The following is a 23,477-nucleotide window of genomic DNA, read 5'->3' on the forward strand; positions in this document are numbered from 1 at the left end:
AAAGCCTGGACAAGTAATTTTTAGCGCCATCTCATACGAAAACGTTTCTTTGCTGCGCCGACGTATTGACGGCAGAGAAGTTGAGAGTACAGGGGTGTTTGCGTGTGCTGTGCAGGTGGCGTGGGTGCAGCAGCAGCACGAGAAGCGACGCCGGAAGCGAGACTACACGGAGGCGCGCTTCGGCGGCGGCTTCGCCGATCTGCCGTCGTTTCTGGGCGCCCGCTCGCAGGCGCAGGCGCAGACGCAGACGCAACACCGCCAGCACTACCGCGGCATCGGCGTGCAGAGCCTCTTCCCGGACCCCCTCTACAAGGAGCAATGGTACCTGGTGAGTGCGGTGTGTGGAACTCAGTGACTGTTCAATTAAAGCGCAACTGGGCACATGAGTTGACGCTGTAGCTCAACGAACATAATATTCCGTTACCACACAGTCTGACGTGTTCTAATGAGACAGCATGACATTTTCGTAGCTGAATTCCTTTGTGTACTTATGCATCCGAGATGTAAATAAGTGCATTCTCGTATGCGTATTGACAAGTGAACGATGATGTCGTCCTCAGACCGAGGAATAGTTTGATTCATTTAGTCACCCTAGCCGAATCTTCTGAAAGCCTCATCATCCCTGCATAGATACTGCAACCTGCATCCATTTAAACCAGCTTCCTGTAGTCACATTTCTGGACCCCCTCTAAAATTTTTACACCCAAACCTCTTTCCGTTACCAAATTAACTATTCCTTGATGGCTCAGGATATGTCCCCTCAATCGATCCCTTCTTTTAGTCATATTGTGCTACGAATTTTTCTTTCTTACCAATCCATTCCAATTCAGTACATGTCTATTACACTGTACAGTCGGATTAATGTCACCACCTGTCTAAAGCCTGAATAACCACCTTTCGCAACGCGGTCCGCTGCGAGACTTGCAGGAAGAGTGTCGATGACGTTGTGGAAGGTACCGAAAGGTATGTGGAGCTATGGGGACTCCATTGTCGTGGCCAGCTGCTCTAGGTTTCTCGGTTGAGGGTCCATAGCGCGAACAGTACAATCGAGGTGGTGCCACAGACACAGCGAGCTGTGTGTCACCGTGCATTGTCTTGCTGGTTAAGAATGGCGGTGGAACATTCTGGAACATTCATGCAGAGAAGAACTGGCCTCGCAACATACGTACTCGGAGTGTAGGAGACTCTCAGAAGCCAAGTTCCGAAAAACCGAGCAATGGGATGCGTGGATGATGTAAGGGGTCAGTGTCGATACTTCTATGAAGTAGTTAGTCATCACCAGGGCTGGAACGAAAATATTTCTCGTCTCAAGCAACCTATCATTTGGCACCCTCCTTTCGCCCCCCCCCCCCTCCACAGCCCTCATTTTCTTCGTACGCTTTCACCCGTATCAGTTTTTGCTACTAGCTGGATATCCGTTATATTCAAATCTTGCGTTGGCACCCCCTTGCCGATGTCATTGTGATACTTCCTGCATAGAAATCCCACAGTTGTGGCGCTTCTGTCAGCATTGGGCCCCACGCGGCGAATTATATCGTTTGGGCCCTAAACCGGCCCAGATAGTGCACCCTACAGAATCAATACCTTCACTGCACGATAACAATGGTAATGTTACTATGGACAGTGCCACAGAAGCAGAGTGCCTAACACGGTTTTCCGAAATTACTTGATAGAAGATAACGAAGAAAATGTTCCAGAATTCGAATAAGTTACAACCGCCAACGTAAGTAAGTAACTACCGAGCGAGGTGGCGCAGTGGTTAGTACACTGGACTCGAATTCGGGAGGATGACGGTTCAAACCCGCGTCCGGCTATCCTGATTTAGGTTTCCTGTGATTTCTCTAAATCGCTTCAGGCAAGTGCCGGTATGGTTCCTTTGAAACTGCACTGCTGACTTCCTTCCCCATCCTTCCCTAATCCAATGGGACCGATGACATCGATTTGGGGGGAGGTGACCAAACAGCAATCAATCAATCAATCAACCAACCCACCGACCATAAATAACTTAGAAGTAGATTTCGTGGGTTAATCGAAGCAGTTTAAAACACTTAAATAAGGCAAGGCGTCCGGTCCGGTACGTATACCAGTCAGGTTCCTTTTACAGTATGGTGATACAATACCTCCTTACTTAGCAATGACACACAACCACTCGCTCGTAGAAAGATCCGTACCTAATGACTGGAAAGTTGCACAAGTCAGACCAATACCCAAGAAAGGAAATAGGAGCAATCGCTGGCTCACTGACCCGTATCAGTAACGTCGATTTGCATTAGGATTTTGGAAAATATGCTGTGCCTTAACATTGTGAATCACTTCCAAGAAAACGATTTTTTGACGAGTAGCCAACACGGATTCAGAAAATACCGTTCTTGTGAAACACAGCTAGCTCATTATTCTCACGCAGAAATGAGTGCCGTCTACAGGGAACGCCAAGTTGTTTCCATGCTTTTAGATTTCCAGAAGGCTTTTGACACAGCTCCTCACAAGAGACTACTAATTAAACTGCGTGCCTCTGGAATATCGTCTTAGTTGTGTGAATAGATCCATGATTTCCTGTCAGAAAGTTCTCAGTTCCTAATAATTTACGGAAAGTCATGGAGTAAAATAAAAGTAAAATCTAGCGTTCCCCAAGAAAGTGTTACAGGCCCTTTGCTGTTCCTGATGCGCGTAACTCATTTAGGAGACAATCTGAGCAACCCTCTTCATATGTTTGCAGATGATGCGTCTTTTACCGTCATGCAATGTCATCAGATGATCAAAATGAATTGCAAATTGATTTAGATATCTGTATTGTGCAAAATGTGGGAATTTACTCTGAATTATGAAGTCCTCCACATGAGCATAAAAAAGTATCCGCTAAATTTCAGTTACATGATAAACCACGCGAGTCTAAAGGCTGTGAACTCAACTACACACGTTGGGATAAGATTAAGAATAATTTAAACTGGAGCCATCACATTCGTAATGTTGTGGGGAAAGCAAACGAAACACTGCGATTTATTGGCAGAAAACTTGGAAAATGCAACAGGTCTACTAGACAGACTGCTTCCAGTACACTTCAACACTCTTCCGCAGTACTGCTGTGCGGTGGGGGATCCATGCCAGATGGGATTGACAAAGGACAGCGGAAGAGTTCAAATGAGGGCAGCTCGTTTTGTATTGTCGCGAAATACAGGAGAGTGTGCCAGGGATATGATGCGCGAACTGGGGTGACAGTCTCAAAGAAAAGGCGTGTTTCACTGCGACAGGACCTTATCATGAAACTGCAATCACAAGCTTTCTCTTCAGAGCGTGAAGATATACTTTTGGTGTCCACCTACATAGGGAGGAATGATCATCATAATAAAATAAGAGAAATAAGAGCTCGCACGGAAAGATTAAAGTGCCGCGCGAGATAGCCGTGCGGTCCAAAGCCCCTTGCCATGTTTCGCGCGGCTCCACCCGGTCAGAGGTTAGAGTCCTCCCTGTGTGTGTGTGGGGGGGGGGGGGGGTTGTTGTTCTTAGAGTAAGTTTAAGTTAAATTAAGTGGTGTGTAAGCGTAGGGACCGATGACCTTACCTGTTCGGTCCCATAGGAACTTACCAAAAATTTAAGTGTTCGTATCTCCCGTGCGCTGTTAGTGTGGAACGGTAGAGAAGTTCGGTGAACCCTCCTCCAAGCGCTTACCTCGGAGTTTCACACTGATCAAGTAGATGTAGATATAGAACGGTGCATCTGTGAAGCATTCGGTGCTGAGCGCGTCTTTTACGGCAGGGAGATCGTCTTGTTGTTTCGTTCACCAATGGCCAAGCTCTACCATTAAGGCGAATTTATCCGAGGCGAAGGCAGTTCTTGTTCGCGTTCATGTTTCGCATGATATGGTCTTACACGATCAGGTCGCGCCAAAAATAAATGAAGTCTGTAGATGGTGATAAGGTATGAGCTTAGATGTTTTGGTTCAAATGGCTCTGAGCACTATGGGACTCAACATCTTAGGTCATAAGTCCCCTAGAACTTAGAACTACTTAAACCTAACTAACCTAAGGACATCACACACACCCATGCCCGAGGCAGGATTCGAACCTGCGACCGTAGCAGTCCCGCGGTTCCGGACTGCAGCGCCAGAACCGCACGGCCACCGCGGCCGGCTTTAGATGTTTTCCGTCGAACGGTAGGCAACAGTGTGTTATTGATAGGTTTATACACGGAATTAAACACGAAATCACTAGACAGGTTAGTATCGTCTCTCTTAGTACCATCAGAGTTACACTATTACTTCAACGATTGTAGGGGCTACCTGTCTATCTGGAAAAGCGATACAACAGTGGCAGTCTTCAGTGTGAAAATGGAACTAAAGTAAATGCCAATATGAGTGTGGTTGGGTCTCGCCATTGTTAGAAAGTGCGTGTTATTTATGAACTCAAAATTATTGAGTGGTATAAACTGTTAGGCTTTAATAAAAACCTTTTCACTTACAATTGAAGAACTTAAATATTCGTAAATAGAGACGTTTTGTTGTATTACATAGCACGGCCAGGTTTCGTATGAAGCATGCTTGCACTCTTCACATCCGTTTCCTACGTACTATCGCCGCAAAGAAAACTGTTTCAATTAAGAATCTGCTAAAGATTAGTGGGAAGTAGGTTACAAAGAAGGCAGTTTCAGATGGTCAGAGTTAAAGAGCAGACGTGTCATACAGTCAGTCTGCGTGATAGTTGTGCCATGTAATTACTCATTAAACTTATCCATTATGGACACTGTGGACCAGCATGCCCGTATGTTAACTGAACATAAAAGCAGGTAACTACAACTAGCTCCGTGAATTACTTTTCGAGCTTTTTCAGGCTAATCTTCAGTGCTGGAGGTGTCTCCATGTGCGAGGGTGGTTAGTATTGGTGCCAATATTCACCAGGGAGCCTATCGGCTACAGAATACTGCACTGTTCACTAAAGATATGGAGTATTGCCAAAAAAACGCCCAGCACCCAGTAATGCTGTAAAACTGATAATACCGTTGCAGTTCAAATACTTAAAAAAACTAGAATACAAAAAACTTATTAGCAAGCAGTCCCGGAAATTTGATGACTGCATCATTAGAATATAGCGATCGTTGTAGCGTATATTAATGATAATGGAACTGTACTTAACTGCAAGGTTCGAAACATAGTAGGTCGACGTAGCACAACGGGCGCAGTCGTTTCGATAGAAGTCTTAAGCCGAAAACGATTTCAGACCGATAATCACTGTTTCTGGCCTCCACTAACGTTAGATTTCAATACTTCGTACTAATAAGCTAACATTATTGTAGCCATTCTAATACAATGTTAACTGCAGCCCGTGATTACGATCATAAACAAGGAACACCCACTTCATCCCATTTGTAACTAAACTGCTGTCAGTTGAAATTGGAACGCCATGAATGCAGTGTGCAACGAACGTCGAACTGTGATGAAGTGCTGTAAACTTCATATTTGGATAAGCGACTGACAAGCATTCAAAGTAGTTTTTTTTTTTTTTTTTTAAAATGTAGGAGTAAAGCAATTTACATTCTGTAAATAAAGATTATGCTGCGAGTTTCTCATTCAGAAACTGCGTTAGAATGTTGGTTGTTTGTGACAACATCGTCTTCTGTGTCTAGTAAGTAAGAGAGACGAGATTGCAATTTAGCGTTCCGCGGTGTTGCCTTAGTAGGAATCACAGGATTGCCATACGAATATAGAATTAATGAAGTCAGGAGGGCCATACTCGTCGCCATGCAGAACCTTCGACAGCCGCACTAGACTAGCGCCCGAGAGGACAAAGTGCAGGACCGTACAGCAGCGTCACGTAACTTCAGTTGCGAAATATGTTTGTTTGCAACAATGTAACTACCTGTATGGATAGTACGACGACGTCTAGAGCGCCACTGACTGTCAGCACGATTTTTGCTGCTTGCCTTGACGCAGCAGCAGAGGAGAGCGCGCCGATTGTAATGAGCTCAAAGCTCACACTGGACACAGAAGTGGCAAAACGTCGTCTTTTCATATGAATCCTAGTTTAGTATCACTATGAAGGTACCATGTGCGGAGCGTCTGAGAAAAAAAGTTGCCTGATTGGAGTCTACATACTTCTCTGCTAGTTAATCAACTGATATGATGGTACGGGCTTTCATTCGGACCGCAACAAGGTCACCTCTGTTTCTCATAGCACTGAATTTGGAAAGGATGCGTCACATTACTGACGTTTATGGCCGGTGACATGCCCTATCTTAGAAGGCTATGTGATGTTACCGTTCGACAAGATGACACAAGACAGCATGTCACCATTTTGTCCTGGCACTACTTCACATCTAGCGTATTGAGCTGTTCCTGTGGCCAGAACGTTTTCTAGACCTCTCGCCACATTAAAAATGTGATCGTCGTGATCACAGGTTGCCGAAAGACTGACACCTACCGTTTTCCAGCGTCTAGGATATATTATCTCCGTCAGAATCGAACCAGCTTGGAGCGACGTACCTGCATCTGTCTTCCAAGATTAGTAAGTCTTGATGTCCAGCAGTAATCATTGTTGCTGCTAGAAATGAACTGAACTACTTACTCTGTATACCCCAAAGCACCTACAAATCTGATCAACTGGAATACATAAAAAGAATACCCCCCCCCCCTTCACACACACGACTCGAACCTCCTCAGAGGGAGTTGCGCGAACCGTGGAAACGCGCTCGAGTTCTCGCGGCTACCCCGCGCCGCAAAGTTTTGCTATTTGCTACCGACATTGGTGTTAAAATTTTAAGGGGTAGCAACGCAATAATATGGTTCAGTACACTATCGAAAGCTGACAAGGTTGGCAGAGACAAGAAAACTGCACTATTGACTAAGGCCATTGGACTTAAATCGTCTGCCACCTCGTCGTGAGACTGCTTAGAGCGGATGATAAACACCAGTCCAGCCACACGTACGTGTTAAAAGGTTTATTTGCTGCCATCTCCCTGGTGCAGAGAAACTAACATAAAGTGGTGTTGAGGACAGCGCCCGAGATAGCAGCCAACAGTAAGGAGCGTGATGGCTTTGGCGCGACATTTATTTTGCGGTCGTACTATAATGCCACCATCGTTCCCGGAAAAATGCTTTCATCGGTTGGCGACCGTGTGAAGAGTCCGCAGACTTACTTCCGGACGTGGCGCGGTGATAACGAGCGCCCTCCAAAAGCCGTGAACGCGGCCATGCGGCTATCTTTATATCTGGGCCGTATCGCCGGCGCTGTCGTCCGCCGAGAAAATAAAAGGAAGGGTGCGTCGCGACGCTCTGCTGGGCAGTTTCCCGCTCTGCCGGGCCGTTCGTCACCAGACGACCGCTATTGCTGGTTGCCCGTCGCTGCTTTACGCCTTTCGGCCCACCGTTTGATTTGCCGCCGTCGCTTCCCCTCCGTTAGGTTTAAGCGCCTCTGGATGATGGCCGTCCGGACACGGCGTCCGCTCTTCGTTTCTCGCTGCTTCAGCTGCTCTAAACGGTGCAGGGCCCCGGCAGCACAGGCAAGCTGCGCCGATGATGGACACAGTTGGTTGGTTGGTTTAAGGATTAAAGGGACCAAACTGCAGAGGTCATCGGTCCCGGTGGACACAGTCTCTCTCTCTCTCTCTCTCTCTCTCTCTCTCTCTCTCTCTCTCTCTCTCTCTCCCCCTCCCTCCCTCCCCCTCCCTCCCGCTCCCACCCCCTCCCTCCCTGCATTCGTCTCACTACCCCCCTCTCTTTCACTTCTTCCCTCCCTTCCCCGCCTATCTCTCGTCCCCCCCCCCCCCGCCCCCACTAATTCTAGGAGTATCTCGTATACCATTCCGTTGATTCGAGACGCTGAGTTCAATTTTTTTTTTAATTTCTCTATTTTCAAGCCGTTTGATACGATTTTGTTTCTCGACATGTCCCGTCCAGTTATTAGCCGTGATACTGTCCTCCACCAGTTCCGAATCCTCTTCTTTAACAGAATCTGAATAACTAAATGCTTCTCTTAGTTCAATAACCCAAAGAGGCAGGCCGGTGTGTTCAGGAGAGGATACAACTTTGTACTCCTCCTTCAGATGTACCAAAATTTTATTATTATTACAGGATTAATCAATACAAAGATGAATTAATAACAACATTTTGTTGTATTCCTGTTACCCTCCGCTCAGCCTCCTTATCCAGCGCATCTTCCTAGTCGATTCTGCGATGTTCCATTACTCCATTCATGTGGTCTGTCCAAGAACGTCGTGGTCTTCCGCACTTACGTCTGACAGGTGGTTTCCATTCATAAACCTTCTTTGGCCGCCGATGATCTGGCATTCTCATAAAGTTCGTACCATTTTAATGATTTTCTTTCAGTTCTGTCACTGTATCACTTCATTCTGGCTCTTACTTCAACATCAGTTTTCCTTTCGATTCTTGAAATCCTGGCACTCCTACGCAAATAATCCATTTCCACAGCTATCAGTCGGGTTTTAGATCCGCACTTGAGATCCATAGTTATGATCCATAGCATAGCACTGATCCAACCCTTATCTTACCTACTGTTTTGTTATTGCTGTTGGAAATATTCTTATCCCACAAAAAGAATTCATACAACCTAACACATTTCTGCTTTGCTGTTTTCTATATTTTATTCCTGTTTGGCCCAATCCATTTTTGTCAATATGTGCACCGAGATACTTAAATTTCTCTATCTGTCTCATAACTGCTTTGTAATTGATGTGTACTTAAAATTTAGCATCACTATTCACCACCAGATACTCTGTTTCTGTTAGACTCATTTGTAGTCACCATCTGTTGTATTGCTGATATAATCGTCGTATAATGAACTCAAGGTCATAATCTTCTTGTGCTATAATAGCTTGATCGTCAGCAAGACTTAATGACAATATCTGTCCGTCGTTGACGGTGATTCCCATTCCTCTGCAGCTGCTCTTCCAATTTCTGAGAGCCAATTCTACATATAAATTGAACAAGATGGGTGACATACTGCAACCTTGTCACAAACCTTTATTGACATTAATAGGTTCTGATAACTATGAACCTCGTTTAATCTGTACCACATTATCTCTGTACATTTCAGTAATACCCTGTAAAAGGTGATCATCCATACCTACATCTTTCATTCCTTCACACAGCTTAGATCTAGGGACTGTATAGTAAGCTTCTGCTAAATCTAGAAAGGCAATGTGCTGCTCCTTCCCTACTGCTATAAATTTCTCCTTTAGTTGTTGTATAAAAAATAGGTTATCTGCACGGGATCTGTACGGCCTAAGTCCACTCTGGTCTTCCCTAATGTGGTGGCCAACATTTTGTCTATTTTTTTTTTCAAACATCTTGCCAAAGAAGCGGTTCATTGTACAGTTAGCACTAATGCCTCTATAGCAGTTTGTGTCTTTTCTATTCCCTTTCTTGAAAATAGAAACGATATATGACTTTTCCATTCTGAGGGAATTTCAATCCTTTTAAAACATTTGGTCAGCCAGGTTATTCGTATCTTCAGATACCTTCCTCCAGTCTTCAATAATCTAACAGGAATGTTTCCTGGACCAGGTGATAGGCCATACATCATTTTAATTAATGCGCAATTCACTTCCTCTTTTGTAATGTCCAGACTTCGATCAGTTACTTCCATCTTATCTTCATTCCCTTGCCTGTAATAGGGTTTATCTTCAGTTAAAAGGTCTGCATAATGCTTATTCCATTCCTTCAAGGCAACTAGGTTGTATACTGCTTTGTTTACTTGTGTTTCCTTCATACTGGTAATTGTCCTTTTGTACTTTTGTTGTTTCTGATTCACCTATTAGACTCTAAATTTTAATACATTTGTTCCCAAATCTTGTTATTTTCTAATTTAATTCTGTTTCTTAATTCGTAATTTGTTGTCTGGTAGTTTTGTCTGTCCTGTAGTGATTTAGTTGATAACCATTTTTGTAGAGATTTTTCTTTTCCCTAATAAACATCTTTAGGCCATCAGACATCCATGGAGGATCCCGTTTACTTAGACTCTTACTCTCTGTTCCTAGTGCCTCTAGAGCATTTTTTGTGAGTAGTTTTTTAATATTTTCATATTCTTCTTCAACATTCTCATCTTCTGGAGTAGCTTTTAGTTCATGTTCTAATTTACTCTGAAACAAATCCTTGATGCTGAACTGCTTCATGGGAAACAGATTATACCTTCCCTGCTCTAATTTCTCGTGATAGCTGTGGTCAGCCACTTGTCCAGTTGTAAATGACTTTCTCCTAAATGGGTATGTCAACTTTGCTAACACTAAGTAGTGATCAGACCCACAGCTGGCTCCCCGCATGACTTTGCAGTCCTGAACTACCATTTTTTGCCGTTGCTTGGTAATGATGTAATAATTTATTGATTTCTGTTTTAATGATGATCTCACCCATGTATATCTGTGGATATCTTTACGTGAATAGTGTGTGTTCAGAATTTTCAAGTCACATTGGTTACAGAATTCTAAAAGATTTTCTCCAAAACTATTAATGATGTTTTCTCCATATTTAATTGGTGTTCTTTTAAAGATTCTTTGCGATAGGCTTAATATAAATGACCACACATCATACGAAAATTTCTTCGTAAATAATCTTAATCTTCTTTAAAACGAAACTCATTCCAATTTCTATTAATGATTTCCAGTAAGTCTTAGGTGTTGTACAGGAATTGCTCTTTCGTTCTACTGAAACAATGACACATCGACTTGATAAAATACGATCGGTGTCAGATATTCTTTAACATCGAAAGATTTCGCGTTACAAGTATTCCATCCATAATGGAAACAGTTGAACTTTGTGACCTCCTTCATAGACTGTAGAATAATAACGACCCGTCACAGCACGTGAGTTCATCTGAAATACGATCGGTCTCGGGCTTGTGCCCATTTCAGGTGGTTTAGTTTCATTCACATGTTGCCATACTCAGTGCTGGAGGTCACTGTTTAAAGAAAAAAAAATGCAATCATGACTTGTTGTTGCTGTGGTCTTCAGTCAGTCATTGGTTTGATGCAGCTCTCCATACTACTCTATCGTGTGCAAGCTTCATTTCTGAGTAACTACTGCAACCTACATCCTTCTGATACTGCTTACTGTATTCATCTCCTGTTGGTCTCCCTCTACGATTTTTACCGTCCACACTTCCATCCAGTACTAAATTGGCAATCCCTTGATGCCTCACAAAATGTCCTGCCAACCGTTCCCTTCTTCTAGTTAGGTTGTGCCACAAATTTCTCTTCTCCCCAATTTTATTCAGTATCTCCTCATTAGTTACGTGACCTGTCCATCCGATCTTCAACATTCTTCTCTAGCACCACATTTCGAAAACTTCTATTCTCTTCTCGTCTAAATTATTTATCGTCCATTTTTCACTGCCATAAATGGCTACACTCCATACAAATACTTTCGAAAGGACTTCCTGATTCTTAAATCTATACTCGATGTTAAAAAATTTCTCTTCTTCAAAATCGCATTCCTTGCCGTAGCCAGTTTACATTTTATTTCCTCTCTACTTCGACCAACATCTGTTACTTTGCTCCCCAAACAACAAACCTCATCTACTACTTTGTGTGTCTCATTTTCTAATCTCATTCCCGCAGCATCACCTGAATTAATTCGACTACATTCCATTATCCTCTTTTTGCTTTTATTGTTGATCGTATCATATCCTTTCAACACACTGTCCATTCCGTTCAACTGCTCTTCCAGGTCCTTTGCTGTCTCTGACAGAATTACAATGTCATCGGCGAACCTCAACGTTTTTTTTTTTCTTCTCCATAGATTTGAATTCCTACTCCAATTTGTTTTTGTTTCTTTAACTGCTTTCACAAGATACAGGTTGAACAACATCGGGGATAGGCTACAACCCTGTCTTATTCCCTTCCCAACCACTGCTTCTCTTTCATGCCCCTCGGCTCTTGTAACTGGCATCTGATTTCTGTACAAATTGTAAATAGCCTTTCGCTCCCTGTATTTTACCCCTGCCACCTTCAGAATTGGTAAAAAAGTATTCCACTCAACATTGTCAAAAGCTTTCTCTAAATCTACAAATGCTAGAAACGTAGGTTTGCCTTTCCTTGACTGATCTTCTAACAAGTCGTAGGGTCAGTATTGCCTCGCGGGGGGACCAAACAGACACAAATCAAACATTTAGTAGTGGCTAAACGAGACGTGTTTAAAATATTATAGTACTTATTCACGAATGAATACAGTCCGTCTTTCGGCTACATAATTTTGATTAATACGCTTACGCAACACATCTGAAAGAACATGAGTTCTCAACCACAGCAGTTAAAGATAACCCGCAGGTACTAAACACTGTCACCAACGGAAATATTATGAATCTCCGTGAAGAGCTCGAAATCTACATACGTAGCTCCAAATCACCACACACAATTCTCAGTGAACAAGTACACCTTTCAAACAGGTCATTTCTACGCATCTTTAATGGAATATTTTAAAAAACCAAAAATGTGACTCGTGGCCTCCTCACAACTAGCAGTTTCTTGAAGAATCTTCTGCAAAAAATTAAAAAAAAATAGACTACTGTGTGAAACTTTTTTAACGCCCTTGTACATTTTAATTGCTTGTTTTGGACATTTCTTGAATGTCTATATCCATTATGTGAAGTGTAATACATACATCCCATAGAATGTTACACTCCTATGTCGCCCTCCGGATGCGCTTGGTGAATCAGTGGCATCTAATATTTTTCCTGTCGTAATTGTTAACACAATTCTTTCAGATGAGCTTACCGGAGACAGAACTTCCCACCTCACAATCAAGTGGTTCCCGATTAGTATTTCTGTGAGAAATATTAAAATTATAGTCATTGCATATCTTCACTAACCAATGCATTGCCCTTTGCACATCGTCATCGCTCTCTTGTAAAATATTTGGGCTTTACAATCATGCAACCATCTCAAATACGCGAGAAACCCTATTTTCACTTGTATAGTCACAGTATCACACGTTGAAGTTAGGTGCGTAATTCCATTCACAGATCTGCATGGACGATAACATGTAAAAATAATGCAGCTGATATAAGGTAATAGCTTTACACATTCTATTTCTTCCTGGGAAATCAACGATAAAACTGCGAAACGTATACATGATAATTCCATCCGCTCAAAAATAACTTGAAGTAGTTAAATTATTAGCCGTAAGTAATGGGATGGAGAAAACGGATTGATGTGCTCAGGTGTTCAACTGAGTTTCTTGGTTCCGCAGAGTAAGAACTGTATTAGTATTAATCGATCTTTGTCGATTCGACAAACATTTGCCCAGCAGGTAATGTCTGATTACATGTGTTGCAGAATGGTGGCGCTAAGGACGGCTTTGATATGAACGTGGCTCCGGCGTGGCAGAAGGGCTACACCGGCAAAGGGGTCGTCGTTTCCATCCTCGATGACGGTATCCAAACCAACCACCCTGATCTCGCCCTCAACTACGTAAGTACCGTGGTCTTCGTGACTGACTTCGAGGCTACTGTAACTCAACACGGCACATTATGTGCCGTGTAAAGCATTTTAACTGTAGTAAGCAAGCTCGCCGCACAAAACATTAGCCACCGCCTAAAAGAGCACATTGGAGCGATGTAAGTATTGTTGAAGTGGTACCAGGCGGTCACGTGACGCTCCACTGCTGACGTAAGCCAAGGTGGTTAACACAACTCCATCAAATAAGCTTACTGAAGACTGAACTTCGCACCTTACACTCAAGTGGTTCCTTGTTAGTATTTCTGTGAGAAATATGAAAATTTGTAGTCAGTGCATATCTTGCTTGCATGTATGGAATTACCGCAGTAAGGTGTGGAGACGTGACAGAGTGACAGAGACCAGCTGTCGTGTCTGAACGTACTGGTGACCACGCAGTGAATAAAGCTGCTCAATCTATTGGTATTTCAACGCGGACTGACCGGCGTTTATACTAGGACTGTTGCATCGCTCGCAGCCAGGTAAAACTGCCTAAGAACGGCGGTCGTGAAAAGATACAAACCGATAGTTCCCGGAGAGGAGTGTCTCGTGTTGTCACTGACAGTCTGATAGAAACCCTACAGACATTACTACTTCTAAATGATCCATTCCCATAGTCTAATTAAACAACGTGGTAGTTAAGTGACTAAAATTATTTCGTCGACGTTACTGTCTAAATCATTAGGCACAGAAATGTTTATAGTTCACTTCATCGGACAAGGATTGTAGACACACACCGCTTATGCTAATTGTTGTAGAAATAAGAAGTTAAAAAGTTCTACGCATCTTTCTTCTCTTGCTGTCGAAATACACGTTATTGCTCGTTGTCCTGTAGTAAAACGGGATTTGTTCGCGGTGAGATGGGTAAGGATTCGTCATGCTTCAGAACAAAATGTAACTCTTCCTGGAATGGATCTTTCGAAATTATCCAGTTATCAATCAATCAGCTTAATAAAGAAATTAATTTTCATTTTAGAAATAATGTAAATGCATAAACTGGAAATATTCTTCTATAAAACACTGCAAAACACCACCTTCTATACATTACACATAGTTAACAGATCTCAGCTTGAGTGCGGACGCTTCGTGTACGACATAACTTTATAAACGGATGCAGTGGAGACAGTTTTCAGTCTGGCCTCCTCACGTCTGTTGTAAGTTGACTTCAATCTCCACCAACTCAAATATTTTAAAATTTTGTTAACAGAATGAAGACGGTGATCCCCGATTGGTATTGGGGGTGGCGAAATACAGTATATGGGCCGATTGAATTTCACTAGATATAATTTGCATATCGCGATTTATTAGTCGCTGTATGGTGTATGATTGATTTAAAAAAAAAAAACCTCTGACTTCTTTTTCTGAATGACTGCAGATTCCACGCATACAGTAAGTAAGAATGGACGTTACAAAATTATAATGAAATCACTCCAGTGACGGGTCGGGGCAGCATGTTCCATCTTCCCTGCTAGAAATGCTGAAAAATAAAACTGATAATACAATGTATAATGAAACAAGCATGTGGACTGGATTATTAATAATAAAACAGCACTTAACAAACTCAAAGCCGGCCGAAGTGGCCGTGCGGTTAAAGGCGCTGCAGTCTGGAACCGCAAGACCGCTACGGTCGCAGGTTCGAATCCTGCCTCGGGCATGGATGTTTGTGATGTCCTTAGGTTAGTTAGGTTTAACTAGTTCTAAGTTCTAGGGGACTAATGACCTCAGCAGTTGAGTCCCATAGCGCTCAGAGCCATTTTTTTTTAACAAACTCAAAACAAGTTAGTATACTGTCAAAACACAACTGTCCACAGCTCGTGGTCGTGCGGTAGCGTTCCCGCTTCTCACGCCCGGGTTCCCGGGTTGGACTACCGGCGGGGTCAGGGATTTTCTCTGCCTCGTGATGACTGGGTGTTGTGTGATGTCCTTAGGTTAGTTAGGTTTAAGTAGTTTTTAGTTCTAGGGGACTGATGACCATAGATGTTAAGTCCCATAGTGCTCAGGGCCATTTGAACCAAAACACAACTACAGCCCACGACTCTTATATTCTGGAGGTTGAAAGCAGAAAGAAAAGCGCGAACCGTCAGACCTCTCCTACCTAGTTTGAAAAAATATTTTGAAGTCTGCGCCTTCTTTTATTATATGGATAACACAGATATAAACATCGACTCTTTCGTCGCGAACACTTCTACACCAATTTGTAGACGGAATATAGTTTTTTAGAAAGGAGTATTATAGTATCCACAATAAACATTTCATACCGACTCTCTTTATCCTAAGTGGACATCAGAAAGTAAAAAAAAAAAAGTTGTTACGTTTAAATAGTTCAGGAAGTTTCTCAAATATCGATACAATTCAACTGCGATAACTTTCGAGTAGAAAATAATATTTGAATGGCAAGTCAGTTTTGTAAAACATAAAGTGTTTGTCAATATTTCAAATATATCTTTTATAACGAATTTTAATACTTCATATTTGGCAAGAATAATTTTATCTTCTGACAGCTGGCATAGAAAACAAGGCTGATCACAAAAGGTAATTAATACTTTCAGTAAATAGGCGAAGAAACGGATATTGAAAAATCTAATGGAAAAATATCATAAACCAATTAAAAAAACTGCCATACATCATAATGGATCCGCAAACTCTTACAGTAAAAATACGTTTAGCAAATGCTACGAAATATGGTTAGAATATGACGGGTTTCGAGAGGTTCACATGGCAACTCTGTCACCTGCTACTGCACAGGTATCATAAAAGTAAAGGGTAGTTTCATGCTGTGAGTTAATGGGGGTCCGTCTGAACCAGCTTCCTAGTTACCATTGCGAAGGGAACTGCATGCATTGGACAACTGGAGTAGGTTACCTCCCAAAAGGACAGCGGGACACAGAACTGCACGTCGTTAGTGGAACAAACTTCACAGAAACTGCCTCTTCTTAAATGGCGCAAGGGTTATAGTTCGCCAAAGGCTCAGCGAGGCATTTAAATCACAGAGTATGGGAAGTGACGTTCAGGACAGATTGGTTATGTGCTGTTTTGAGGGCGTTTTTCATGCCTTGACTTGGATCCCAGTCACTCATTTTACCGTGAACATGAACGAGAATGTTTGACATCCTCGGTGATCAGGTGTTGGTTTATGTTGGACATATGCATTGGGGGAAGTCTATTACCTACGTGAGCTCAAAATGGGCGGGTGGGTGGGTGGAGAGATTCGGCAAAATCTCATTTAAGGGTGGGGAGAGGGAGGCAATTAAAATCTCTCGTCAGCTTTGTAATTCAGATAGTACACATTATTTTAACGGATAACATTTTGCTTTGTATAATTAATCACAAGTGTATGCAGTACTAAAGTGCCCACCAGTCTTCATGGCCTCTCTGAATTGAACCGAATGCCTTACACGTGTGCATGCAGGGTTTTGGGTTTATTTGGGGGAAGAGACCAAACAGCAAGGTCATCGGTCTCATCGGATTAGGGAAGGCTGAGGAAGGAAGTCGACCGTGCACTGTCAAAGGAACCATCCTGGCATGTGCCTGAAACGATTTAGGGAAATCACGGAAAACCTAAATCAGGATGGCCGGACGCGGGATTGAACCGTCGTCCTCCCGAATGCGAGTCCAAAGTGCTAACCACTGCGCCACCTCGCTCGGTACATGCAGGGGATTTCCTGATTTGAAGCAAGTGCCACACCAGTGTTGTATTTCATTTGGGGAGTTCTTTGCCGCGCCGGTCGAAATTACTGCTTATATGTCAATCAGTCGTGATACACAACGCACAGAAATCCTATGTTATTGTATTCAACTTGAATCTGTACCAAAACTTGCGAGCAAGAAGTTGATTTCTTGTGGAAGGAAGCTAAGCTGAAGCTGACCGACGAGAATTCCCTTAGTGACCATGTAAATGAAGAGATTGAAAATCAGCGTAATTTTGCGGTTAAATGAAGGTACAAACAATTTCGTCTTTCATCTGCAAAGTGAGTAAAGGTTCGATGAAATTGATGTAAATAAAATACCAATAAAAGTTCAGTTTTAAGGGATCCCTCGAACCGTTAATACTGCCTCCTCGAAGATTTCTTGCCCGTCTGTTTCTGTCTGTCCGTCCGTTCGAATACTACTCAGGTTTGAAATGTTTAAAATAGTGTTTTTAATCACGCGTTAAAAGCACTGTGTAATGTCCTTTCTAAATGAAACGTGTTTCTATTAAAGTATTTTAATGAATGTTTAAAACAAATAAAAGGTTTTAATATTTATGTATTTTTACCTGAATACGGGGTAAACCTAACGTGAGGGTTAGGGAGGTTCAACCATACCTCATCAAATCTCAGCAAGGGAGAAGGGGCAGGGAGTACAAACTTCGAAGAAAACCTCTCACGGAATTAATGGACGTCCCCTTAGAGTTAACATGTTTAAAATGCTTTCAATAACGTGTTAAAAGCACTGTGTAATACGCTTTGTAAATAAAATATACCTTTATTGATGGGTGTAATCAGTTTTTAATACAAAAAGGTTCCATTTTTACGTTTTTTACCCCACCTGGGAGCAAACATCACGTGAGAAGGGTCACAAAGCGTGGAGGACTCTCCAGCTTCTAAAGAAAACCCCGCGCGTAATTACTGGACATCCCCTTGAGAGTATGCTGAGCATCTCCCTTTTTCAAAGATGCCAGCCTCATTCTCGGGCAATATGATGCTCCTTCACTGGCCCTCCAAATAACCCAATCATAATACCACAAAGTGTCTGGATCTGTTCGGAACCGTAGATCAAACGTAGAAGTCGACATATCTCTTAGTTTCCCATCTCTACGGGATCTAACCATCAACTAGAGGCTTCAGCTGGATACTGCACACCGGAAGAAATTTGTGTATCCCCTTCCTCGGCGAAATGTCATTATCAAGGCAGGGGTGGAGTGTTGGTGTGATGCCTCTGCGGTGTAACTTAATTATTTGTCCACTGTGTTTGTGGTGGGTTATTTCGCCGATGAAGTAGATGTTAAATTGAAAAAATAAATCACCGGACTTGACAGTGATTAGTATTTGTTTGAGAGAAGAAGAGTATTGGAAAAAATGACTCCGTGGGAAGGACGGACCGAAGGGATAAACAGGTTGCCAAACGTCGTTGCTGGTTATCAGGAGACTAGGTGACGTACCGGTAGTCCCCTGGCTTCAGTATAGCAATGGACGGTGCTGTGATACCATAGAGCCTGAGGCAGGCGCACTGTGGATCCGCCAACTAGGGACCACGCCGCCGACGTCGTGCCCACGCATAATTGAGGCCGGGCCGTTGCCTGTTTGCACTGGTGCGGCCGCCGCCGCCGCCGCTGCCGAGGTTGAGCGCGCCAACTCATTAGCCTCTCCCCCCACCACCTCCTCCATCACCCCTTCCGCCCTGCCTCCGCGTCAACCGCAACCTCCTCCTCTTATTCCTCCAGACAAGCCAACGAACGCCTTGCTCCAGATTAAGCGGAAGATGGTGTGACCCCAGGTACGATGTATAAGGTTGCGAGTTCTGGGAAGTGCATACAATGTACGCTGATTATGTGTTTGCTTGAACGAAAGAGCTGACATTGAAGATAATACGGAATCTGATGCAGCATCAGATTCCTCCCACGTTTGGTGGAATTAGTGAGACGGCAGGTAATAGTGATACACGAGAGGCTAGTATTAAATAAGTCAAACAATGTCTGAAGGGGGAAAAAATGTAAAGACCGGGGAGAAATCAAAGAGTGCCACACGGTTCAATGTCGGGTTCACACTTACTCCTTGTAGGTGTGTGTGACCGACCTTCCACTTAACTAACGGTAGTTGGATTGATACTTAATGCTGATACTACAAATGTTATAATAAATACCATTAAAGAGAAAGCTGCGGAAGTAATTGTTAACGATGTGTTTCAAATAATTATTTACTAGTTCTCTGAAAATGGATTCTCCTTAATTTTGGAAACATGCTGTTTTCAGTTCCGTAAAACATACTCACATCAGCAAATGGAGTAGCACATTGACAGCAAACACAGTAGAATGTTGCAAAGTTTTGCTGATACCCACTGATGAAAACTTCAAGTGGAAGAAATGATTTTCTCTACTGCTCAAACAGTTGTCATCTACTTGTGCTCTTCGTGTAGTTGCTAGTCTTGGAGACGAACTAATTAGCCTCTTAACATACTCAGCGTGTTTCCACGCAATAATGACTTATCAAATAATTTTCTGCGGTAACTCACTACTCAGAAAGAAAGTACTGATAGCACAACAACAAGCAGTAGGAAAAATGTGTTCACTCGCAGTTAACTTGAAAGTACGTCTTCGAGGAATTAAACATTTTTAACTGCTCCTTCACACTATATATATTCACTAGTGAAATTCGTCATAAATAATGAATCACAATTTGAGAATACAAATGTCTATACATACGACGCTACATGGAAAAAAATTGCCTTTATTGCTCATTAAATCTGTTGGTGGTTCAGAAAGGAGATCAGTATGCATCGACACGTTTTTGATCATTTGCCCAATAACATGAAATGTGTGAGAGGTAGCAAAGCAAGTTATAAAAAAATTCTCCTGGCAACTTCGTCTATTGGAAGGGCGAATTTCTAATTAAAAACTGATAGGCTTGACGAAAAATTAAGTTTTTAATACATTTGCGTTAGTAGATATGAAAAATATGTTAATAATGTTAAATTTAGTCCAGTATGCCACTTGAGTACTTAAAAATGGCTATCATATAGCCGTGTACTGAAACTAAACGTGTTTGACTTGCATATCCTATAACCAGACACTGTCCACATCTTTTCGACCTCAAACAAATACTTCAAATGAGCTGTGGAACATGTAACTAACTGTAAAGCAGAAGCGATAAACAATCTTGGTTGTTAGGCGATGTATATCGCTTGAATTCACTGAAATCAACTCTCCAATAGTCTCAATAAGAAGTCAGTTGTGCACACTCTAGTCCACTTCTTCACAACGACATTCAAATTGTGTGTCATCAGATTCTTGTTGACTGGATCTGCCAGCTGTAAGCTGGAAGGCGCCATTCTCGTATACAGGATGCACAGTGGATGATGGGACGTGAAACAGGCCAGATTTACCTATTTGTTGGAAAAGAAGTCTGTAGTTGCACCGTGTCGTGGTGAGTATCGATAGCTTCCGGATTACTGTACAATGTCTTTCCATTAATGACTTCGTTCAGCTTCGGGAACATCTAATTGTGCCGCAAGCTAAAACGATGCGTTCATTATCCACAAAACCAGGTAAACTGTCATCTTTTGAATGACAAACAACTGTCACTGTGATTTTCTGTAATGATTCCAAGCTATTACAACTTGGAGAATATTGTATGAAATGAAGTTTAAGGGAAAAAAAGGTTTCCTATTATTCGTGAAGTGCCATGTAAATAACGCTCACTTCGAATGTAAGAATTACAACTGTTGATCACAGTTCGTACATTCAGAAACGAGCTTCACTTGACAAAAGGCCGGCAGACATCCACTGTGCTGTATGTGACATTTGGTCTGAGTTAGTAATGGATCACAATACATTTTCTCATTGACCGTACCATTCTTGTGTTGGTGTAATTCTTGACTGGAAAAAGATAACGTATCTGTGAGATGACAACGTTTGAACAGAAGCAGTTACGGCTGACCTCAGTAACTTAGAGATTCAACCTAGAGATCAAATGTTTTAGCGTCAAATTTTTGCCATCGGTGAAATGTGGATCACAGACTTCCAATCAGATTTGAAGTAACAGTCCAACGAGAGAAAATTCTTTCCGAAACCAAAGTAGTTCATACCAGTGACGATCTTGGTCTTTCGTAAGGAATTCTTGGTGTTCATAAACGGGTCCTGTTGTGCGACACGTGCGTAACAGTTTTCTGTCGTGACGTGAAGTGAAATATGCACAGAAAAATACACAAGTCGTGGGCCAAGTTGCCCTAAACTGACTGACTCAGTCTCCACGATAATGCATGCACACACACGTCGGAAGTGTACACATGAAGCTAGGGGAATGTGATTGACATTGGTTACTTTCTTTTATTGGAGTGTGGGTACACCAGTACAGCCAGTCCAAATTTACAGTGCCGACTGTTATTTGAAGGCATTAGTCTTTCCGAAAATTTCTGAGGTTTTTGTAACATATATTTCATTGACGCTGTTGATAGCACATAATAAAGTTCATTAGTCTCTTGGGTTAATAACAAAACAGGCACACGCCCACGCAGAGAGAGAGAGAGAGAGAGAGAGAGAGAGAGAGAGAGAGAGAGAGAGTTGCCGAGCGGCACTAGGCGCTACAGTCTGGAACCGCGCGACCGCTACGGTTATTAGTTAGGTTTAAGTAGTTCTAAGTTCTAGGGGACTGATAACCTGAGAAGTTAAGTCCCATAGTGCTCAGAGCCATGTGAACCACTTTTTAGAGAGAGAGACAGAGAGATAAATTGAACGGTTACAGTTTAATCCCGATTTACACAAAGTATTCAAGAAATGTTGTCAAGAGTAGTGACACATTCGAGGAACGTTCTTGACTCATGTGGGCCAACTCCGTAAGTATCCACTCTGATTGTCTTCTGTATCTAGGGCAGGTCGAAGTCTGTGTGGTTGGCGTCCTTGATCTCCCCACCACAGGCTGTGTGGTGCTGGTATGATGTGCATTCTATAGAGGTATTGTCGGTAATAGCTGCGGCTGAATGTCAGCCTGTCACTGGTCCTTACGGGCTGCCTCTTGTCTACAGTATTTGCGTTAACAGTACACATCACACTTTACAGGGTATAGTTGCGCCTTCAGTCAGTATGGACAAATCTGTTTGGACCTGGTGCTATTAGGCAGTTCTTTGGTCTCGCACGATTTGGTCCATTCGCTGTTGGCCGTGACTCTGGCTGCAGCCATTAGATCAACAGCTGAAATGAATCACTCCTCTACTCCATTCTTGGCTTCGTTTTTTGACAATTGGTCGGCTTTCTCATTCCCCACAATCCAAGCATGCACCTTGTTACGCCTTGTTTCCTACAGTCTGAACATTACGATCGTTGCTTTTGTGACTCTTCTCTGCCGAACAGTTGGAGAGAAAAGCCGAGATGACTTCATATTACCACCTCCTACGTGTTAGAACTGGCTAATTGAGAACTAGAAAGGCTTTATTGGAGCGTTCAAAAGCTGTAATGCGAAATAGATAGATATCTAGGTAAACAAAAGCTGTGTGCATCGTTCATGAAATGGCCCCAGGCAGTTGTGATTGCCTATGTAGTGGAGAGTACGAGCGCTCTGTTCGCTACATCAACCGCCTGGAGTGATCATTCAGTTACAAGGCAATTTTCCTGCGCATCGCAATGAACATAAATGCTACGTTCACACGCTGATGGTATCTTTATAGTGCAGTACACTTTGTTTATGACGTTGGCTAGTGATTGGTCGTCCTCGGCGGGACTGGGATGGCCCACGTAAACCCGAGAGCTGGTTCTCTTTTTGTATTACACACCAGGCTGTCAGCTGTGCATTTTGCTGCGGCGCCGACACGCCTGTCGGCGCGTTCTGCCCATAATCGCATTACGGTTATTTTCCCTCACGCTGCAGGATTAATGCGCTGCCACTACATGTTGCTACGTATAAATCCTGACGCTTATTGTTGGCTGCGTGTGTTGGCCCTGTGGAAATATTTAGCATGCGCAACGTCGGCTAGCATGTCCATCTGCGATTGACGTTTTGTACGGTGTTATTTTCGCGCTGCAATAAGGGGCAAATGCTATGCGCGCATTTGGTGGCACGGGGCCACATGTGCGCTGGCTGTTCGCTCGCTGTAAATACACGCCGCAGTTAACGGGCTCGTAGCGGAAACTTTTTTTTTAATATGTTGAGGGATTTAGTTTTTCTTATGAAGTCACCAAAGCCACTTCATTGTTAAGGAACATAATTAGGACGTTTATCTTTTTCTGTGCGATTCTGCTGTGATATAATTTTTTTATAGAATAGTGAATTTCCATGCAAATAGATTGTTTGACTTCAAACCGGCTCTAAAATAGGCAGGCCTCATGTGTTACGCTGAAAATGTTATAGCAAGTT

General features: G+C 42.7%; 1 protein-coding gene across 1 annotated transcript in view; it reads left to right on the top strand.

Moving 5' to 3' along the window:
- Positions 1–23,477, top strand: part of LOC126095072 (furin-like protease 2) — a 474,956-nt gene that overhangs the window by 220,283 nt on the left and 231,196 nt on the right. The window contains exons 2-3 of the mRNA XM_049909754.1: positions 116–328; positions 13,276–13,410. Of these exons, the coding sequence (XP_049765711.1) occupies positions 13,303–13,410 (108 nt within the window). The 5' untranslated portion in view covers positions 116–328; positions 13,276–13,302. The remainder of the gene's footprint in view (positions 1–115; positions 329–13,275; positions 13,411–23,477) is intronic.

The sequence above is a fragment of the Schistocerca cancellata genome, chromosome 8, assembly GCF_023864275.1.
Source record: "Schistocerca cancellata isolate TAMUIC-IGC-003103 chromosome 8, iqSchCanc2.1, whole genome shotgun sequence".
Taxonomy (NCBI): Eukaryota; Metazoa; Arthropoda; class Insecta; order Orthoptera; family Acrididae; genus Schistocerca; species Schistocerca cancellata.